Source organism: Dermacentor silvarum, chromosome 6 (assembly GCF_013339745.2).
Source record: "Dermacentor silvarum isolate Dsil-2018 chromosome 6, BIME_Dsil_1.4, whole genome shotgun sequence".
Taxonomy (NCBI): Eukaryota; Metazoa; Arthropoda; class Arachnida; order Ixodida; family Ixodidae; genus Dermacentor; species Dermacentor silvarum.
The window spans coordinates 115,416,449-115,424,231 of record NC_051159.1 but is presented as its reverse complement, the minus strand read 5'-3'; the positions used below and the strand labels follow the sequence as shown (position 1 = coordinate 115,424,231).

Sequence of the window (7,783 nt, the reverse complement as noted above, 5' to 3'; positions counted from 1 at the left end):
CCTGCGGGACGTTGTAGTGCAGTGACAGAAGGGTGGTACTCTGAAATACTATATGTACCAAGTGAACATCGAAACAGCAGTGGCGCACCGACGTGGGGGGGGGGGGGGGGGGGGTGTAACCCCCCCCCCCCTGAGGCCGACATACCCCCCCCCCCCCTTTTGTTTAACCAATCGAAGATCCCTGCCTGCTTCTCACGCACGCTTCCCGGAAACTGCAGCTTATGTAGCAGTAATGTTTACCGGGAAGACGCTGGCGGCGAACGCTATGCACGAAAGGCGAGCATTCTGGTAGAAACGCGGCCTCTTGCGTGCGCCGATCCTGGAGGTAGTGCACAGCCGCGCCAAAAAATTGCATCATTTTCAGGTTTCTGTTATTGTTTCGCACTTTTAATATTTCAGAAAATTTAAGATAAAAGGCATGCGCTGTCGGTGTTTTGTTTCGCGACATTTGTTAGTGGGCTGTCATTCTCCACATTCCGAGGAATAAGTTTGTCACGAATTTAAGATAATTTCGTATGAACAAGCTTAGGGATAGAATGCTGTGGCAAAATAAGCCGCATATACCGTATGGAATATAGCAAGGCGTGGCAAATACATATACCTAAATATATACGGGAATTTTCCATCACGGGATCCCGGAGCCGATGCCGACGCCGACACCGGATTTTCTGCGACACAGGGTAAAGCTATCGCGTTAAACGGTTCCCAGCTATACGGCTACTAAGAGACCACTGCCGGTGTCCTCGAAAGACAAACTTCGCAGCCTACGAAAAATGCTTGGAAGGGTTAGCGCAGGACAAACATGGTTCGTTCAACACTGTGTCAAGTCTTCGCTGACAGTTCGATCAGACGATTCTTAACTGTCATGATACGAGCGACCAGGGTGGTCCAGAAAACTTTCTGTTGGTCACACTGAAGAAAAAGCCAATTGTAAGATTAAAAAAAAAAAGTAAGGCTATTTGATTTTGTTTGAAGTTAGACATCAGGCACTATATAGGTCGAAAAAAGACACGAATAAGCCAAGAGAGGGAGTGCATTTTCCTTTCCGTTCGTACAGAGTTGTGTCACTTGTCTCATGATGTGCCAGGAGGAGCGGAGGGTCCTGCGGGTTGGTCATAATCACAGTGACTGAGGAAGAAGATGGGGATAAAGAACGGTTCCACTGAAAGGCAGTGATGCTATTAACCAAGGTAGTTCTGGCTGGTGGCCGTTGGCAGAAAAAGGTTAGCTCTAGGACCTAAAGATGAGCTGGGGAACAGGGAAAGGCATTTTCGAGGGCCGTCTAATCAGGCCGGCCACTTTTGGAGGGGTTAATTTCGTACGTTCAGGGGATGGGGTAGTGATTGATTGATTGATTGATTGATTGATACATACATACATACATACATACATACATACATACATACATACATACATACATACATACATACATACATACATACATACATACATACATACATACATACATACATACATACATACATACATACATACATACATACATACATACATACATACATACATACATACATACATACATACATACATACATACATACATACATACATACATACATACATACATACATACATACATACATACATACATACATACATACATACATACATACATACATACATACATACATTACATACATACATACATACATACATACATACATACATACATACAGCGCCGGTGACCATCATAAAGCACGTCCGCCGCGGTGTCTTAGCGGCTATGGTGGTGCGTTGCTAAGCACAAGGTCGCGGGATCGAATCCCGGCCGCGGCGGCCGCATTGCGATGGGGGCTAAATTCAAAAACGCCTGTGTCCCACGCATTGGGAGCACGTTAAAGATCTCCTGGCGGTCATAATTTTTCCGGAGTCCCCCATTACGGCGTGCCTCGTAATGAAATTGTGGTTTTGGCACGTAAAACCCCAGAATTCATTTTTTAAACTCAAATCAACACTTCAAGGTGTTCCACAACAAATAACTCGCACCTAAAAAAGAAGAAAAAAAAAAGAAAAAGAAACTAGACACCTAAAACTGGCATCTAAAAGAAGCGTGGCGGGTTCTGAAAATCATTACTCCGGAAAATGTAGTGACACATTAAATTCGCTCTTAAGCCAATGCAAAGACCAACATGAATCACACCATTCATTATGTTTTTTTACGCATCTCTATATCGTATCAGCTGTTTCGTAAGCCAACATGTCCCGCGAGACTAAGTACCAGCATTCCTTTCCTTTCTTTCGTCTGGCAGCGTTCTTATCGGCACAAAAAAACGTCGACGCGCGTCCTCGCGATATTTGTGCCGATAGTGTAGCCCGTACTGATAGGAAAGCCGCAGGAAGACCTCGCATGGCCCCGTACGTTACGCAATTACGCACAAGGTTATGTGGATGCTTCGCAATTGCTTGGTCTCGAACTGCCATGCATAGATGACGGTGCTAGAAAACTGGCTTCACGCAAGACTGTTTAGACGGGTAAAAGAACGGCGGCAAAACAAAACTGACACAACCGAAACAAAATCGCTCGTAATTTTCGTGGTTCTTTTGAACTTGAAGCATAAAGCACAAACTCACCTCGAAAAGGACTCTGCGATAACTGATCCCCAACCACCGATGTTGAAGGCAGACTGAAAATATGAAACACCTTGTCAGCATTCAACCTGCAAACGATGGCCTTTAGAAATCTGGACAAAAGTACTACGCATCGCTCGTAAAGGTTAGTGGTGTAGAAATACGATGCGCAGGACATATCCCCTTCAGCCAAGCCTATCCCCTCAGTCAAGGTGTACACATTTGTGAACACGACTCATTTTTGCCATTTCTGTGCAGTTGTGGCAAGGAATAGACCACAAAAATGAAGCTTAGGGTAAATTGAACGTTCTGCTTACCTCAAGCACCTTCATTTTAGTACTGAGGGAAATATATCGCTACCGAAGGCCGCCTTGGAGAAGGCACTACAATGTTTGACGGCAGGTGTGACGTGGGACATTTCTGTCGCAATTAGGAAGTTTTTTTTTCTGTCTAGTAATGCTTGCAACCACTAGTTAACTTGTGCAAGTAATTCGCGCTAGTTATTCAATTCTTTTTAAGAAGAAACGTACCATTACTGAGTGCACAATAATTAGATACTGATAACCACTCTGTAATTATGGTGACTCATCATAAAATGCAGAAAGAGTCATTCTACCACCTTGACTTGCTCTTAATGGAGTCTGCAGCACCTTGGCAGAAAACTATGCAAATTTCATACATTTTCTACAAACGAATTTATTCCCCCGTCTCTTTTACCGTCACCTCTTCCACCCCGCACAATATCCCTCATACTGCCCCTACTGTGAAGCGAAGCCCACAGTATATCGTTGCACGTGGGAATGCTCACACCCTCCGGGCCACTCGCCTATTCTTTCACCTTCCTCCTGGAAGACTGCGCTGACCAGCTTAGACTCGCAAGAACAGCGACGGCTGATACAGCGGGCACGCGGGTTGGCGTGAGCCAATGGGGTCCTGAATTAAGGGCTCCACCCTACGAGGAAGTCGCCCAACCTCATTAACAATAAATGTTTCTTGCTCTCTCTCATACATTTATCGAAAGTCGATCATAATTTGTGACTGAAGGGGTTATACTCGGGGTTAGATTAGCCATGACCTGTAAGAGTGAACAACCAGTGCTTACATAGAGGCTACTGGCGTCCGATAGAAGTTCCGGATGTTCATAGTCCGAATAATGAACGCTAAACGTTGACATATGCACCGGTACTGCACAAAAATCACTATGAAGTCTTAAAAACATAAAACAATAAATTCTGGGGTATTAGTTGCCAAAAGGACGATCTCATTATGAGGCAAGTACTCCGAATTAAATTTGACATTAACTCTGCCGCGTTATTTATGTGTGAGAGTAACTCGTGCAGAATGTAAACGCGCGAAGTACACATCAGAGCTTTGGCGAAATAACGCGACGTACGGCACGCTGAAAAAATTACCCAAACGTAAGTAATAATAAATAAATTCCGGATTTTTCCGTGCCAAAACCACGATATGTTAATAAGGCCCGCCGTAGTGCGTAGGGGACTCACGGCTTAACTTTGACCACCTGAGGTTCATTAACGTGCACCTAAATCTAGGTACGCCTGCGTTTTTGCATTCAGCCCCCTTTGAAATGCGGCTTCCGCGGCAGGGACCGAACCTGCGACCTCGAGCTCAGGAGCGCAACGCCATAGCATCTACGCTACCGGGGCTGGTGAAATCCTAACAAAGTACACGTTTTATTATTCATACGTAGTGCAGACTAGACATTAGAGACTTTTAGTATTGCGGAAAATGCTTGCGTTAGCGTTAGCGTGTTACGCACGCTAAATCTTTGCGGAACGCTCTTCGATAGAGTTTTAGTATAGCGTAAGACAACGATGCGCCGCTAAGCGCAAAACCATCTAGCTGCGAGTAGTCAAATCTGCAAACTGAGCAGCTCGACAACCAAACTATCCGTGTGGATCCACGCCAAGCCTTGAAACGAGCCTGCATGTCAAGCGCTCGGGCCGAGGGTGCCACCATGTTTGCAACGCTAAGAACTTAGCGAGCGTTTAGCGTCTCCGCTATATTTGAAAAATAGCGGACGCACGCTACCCGCAAAACTGAAATAGCGTTCTGAGCATGCGCAGTCTGACCCCGCTATTTTATTGCGTTTAGCGTGGTGCCATTTCCGCAATACTAAAACTGTCTATTGACTGTTTTTATGTTACGTCACGTTATAGTGTTACATATAGCATACTACATACATGTTAAACACGAGGAATACGGGAGATGGCAATTCAAGACAATGAGCACCACGAGAACAAGGTGAGAACAGAAACCGACGTTTCGACAAGTGGACTTGTCTTCTTCAAGGCGACATATGTTCTCCTCGGCACCGTATATATAGGTACGGTTCTTCTAAAGGGCAGAGAGGGTAAGGCGGGTGGGCGAGGTAACAAGCGAGAGTGTGTTAGCGGCGATACATTCAAATTGGCACGTTAAAGGGACACTACAGGATAAATTATGTCAGATGTATTAGTAACTTGCAAAAAAGAAAAAGACGCAAGAATGAAAGACTGGGAGCGACGCGCCCTTGAAGCTCTCGCACTAGCAAGCCGTGACGTCGTAAATTTTGACAGTGTCTTCTGAGGTCTATATAGTTGATTACTTGCCAGTAAAGACCGACTATAGACTCGCCGTGGTGGCGTAGCAGCTAGGATTGCGCTCTTATAGACACGAGGTCCCGTGATAAAATCCCGGCCGCGGCGGCCGCATAATTCGACGGGGGCGAAACGCAAAAACTGCCGTGTACCGTGCATTGTGTGCACGTGAAGGAAACCCCAGGTGGTCGAAGTTATTCCGGTGCCCCTCACCCCCCCCCCCCCCTTCTATACGGCGTGTCTCGTATACATATCGCGGTTTTGACACGTACAACCAAATAATTAAGGATCGACTGCATTGTTCTCTAAAAGTGCCATGGAGAGTGAACTTAGAAAAAATTTCAAAAGCTTTTACTGGGCCGCAGTGGCCCAGGTATACGATAAATGCTTTGAAATCCGTGGCGTCGCACTGAGGTACCGGCACTGTCGTTTCGCGACCATTTAAAAAGAAAGAAAAACGGGAACCTGCACCATCACTTTCTCTTCTAACAATGAGCCTAGTTTAGCAAATATTACCGGAAACGGAGATTTGAAAGCATATTTTATCCGTATAAACTTATATATAGTGTTTCTCTTTAGTGTCCCTTTAGCGTGTATGTTAAGTTGTGCTATGTTATACGGCTGCTCGACTCACCGCGATATAGCCGGCCCATTGGCTCTGGTGCTGCCCTGCTGAGCCCGATGCCGAGACGGCCACATTCCGATGGAGGTATAATGCACAATTAAACGGGCTTCCTGCATGGCATGCACTGGGTGCATGTTAAAGTACCCAACGCGGTCGAGAAATTATTCCGCATAGGCCTCCACTTACGGCGGCGCTCATCTGTTCCGTTTCGGGACGATAAACGCCCGGAATTTTCTTTTACGGCTGCTGTTACGTTCCTTGAGAAAGCCTGCAACTCCGCCGCGAAAAAAAAACCGACGACACGTGACTCGAGAAAAACGGCTCCGTTATTTCTCACCTGCGTCAACGTGTCTCCAAACAGGTAGATCCTGGGCCACGCCACGCGAGAGGAATCAGCCGCCGCGTTCGACATGCTCGACAATTGGTTCGCACTCACTGCCAATACTGCTACGACGCACACTGACTGGGCACGACTGCTCACGGCTCCGCTATCTACGCACTGTAATTGCCGGAAGCAGTAATGTTTTATCGAACTAATTATTCTTGTTCACGCAGGGTATACCGCTGACCGCTCAACGATCGGGCTGCGGTCGGCTTTGTTAATCATAAAGGCCACGCAGCGTATCACTCTGGGCCAAGGACAAAGTTCGCAGCGTCAGTCACATTAGAGTGGCAAAAGATAACGCGCGATGCTATCAAAGGATGCCCAAGCGACATCGTTCGTTATAGCCACTGTTGATCACTCCGTTTATTTGGTGGCACAAGATAAGCGCGCGATAGGGGATTGTTCGGCCTTGAAATTTAATATTTTAATGACAACAGAAGTCGTTCCGAGGATTCCAGTTTAAAACAATTCATTACTCATTTACCTCCATCGCAAGTTAAGAAACAAACGGGACTGTATACTTTATAAGAGGGACGGCGCTGACAGGCATCTGAGCATAAAGAGCACTAATTGATGCGTGAAAAGTGACAGCGGAGCTTGCGGTAATAATCTATTTCCGGTATTTGCTAGGAATACAATCGCTGTACACACGCTCACACAAGCAACTCGAGAACAAAGGAAGTATAGGTCAATATCTGCCTCACGCAATACGCGTTATCGCGAGTTTCCGTCGTATACACGAATCCCAATGCTGATATCGTATACGCCAAGTATTTTGATTTCGCTAGTTTTAATTGAGGCGCGCTGCGACGGAGTAAAACCCTTTCGACTACCAGCAGCGAACACGCGTCGTCCGCTAATTACGCGACAGGACAACAGCCTATTTCATTAAACAAACAGGGCAACAGGATGACAGAGTTTAAGTGATGACAAAGCGGAATGCCTGCTACTATATAGGCCTGTGCCCCCACAAGCACGCACAATCCCTGCTACAACGCCGGAAGAAAGCGTGGAAGTAATCGAGAACCGGCATCAATTGCCTCCGAAAGAAGCCACCTGAACAACCTGACAAGCGCAAAAAAAAAAAGAAAAAACTGAAATTATCGCACTTGACAACCGCTGAGCCAGTTTAAATGAGACCTATTGCTTTTAAAATAAGTTAAATTTTAGTTACCATTGGAATACCCATATCTTGGACCACTGGACGTGCGCCATTATACAGGGTGTCCCAACTATCATGCACCAAGATTTAAAAATATGCAAAGGCCACGTAGCTGGATAGAACCAAGGTAATATTTACATATATATGTCCATATTTATCCTCAAATGATTCTAAAAATTGACCTAAATAGAGACCTTGAAGCACCAAGTTTCAGATTTTAAAGCAAGTAGGTAATTATATATGTAACAAGAAAATATATCAATATTAAACTATATCAATACTCTAGTAAGTTACACGACATATAATGATTAAAGGCCAACTGCAACACAATTTCACTTTGGCTAAATTTGTTGTAACTATGTAACTAGTATACAGGGCGTCCCAACTATCATGCACCAAACTTTAAATCTATGCAAATGCCACGTA

The 7,783-nt window shown here is 45.3% G+C and overlaps 1 protein-coding gene across 1 annotated transcript in view; it reads right to left on the bottom strand.

The window, feature by feature from the left end:
• The window catches only part of LOC119455142 (isoamyl acetate-hydrolyzing esterase 1 homolog), an 8,111-nt gene extending 1,755 nt beyond the window's left edge, over window positions 1-6,356 (bottom strand). Inside the window, exons 1-3 of the mRNA XM_037716606.2 lie at window positions 6,148-6,356; window positions 2,589-2,641; window position 1 (exon numbers count right to left, since the gene is read on the bottom strand). The exon at window position 1 is cut by the window's left edge and continues 219 nt beyond it. Of these exons, the coding sequence (XP_037572534.2) occupies window position 1; window positions 2,589-2,641; window positions 6,148-6,222 (129 nt within the window). The 5' untranslated portion in view covers window positions 6,223-6,356. The remainder of the gene's footprint in view (window positions 2-2,588; window positions 2,642-6,147) is intronic.
• Window positions 6,357-7,783: the final 1,427 nt, after the last annotated feature.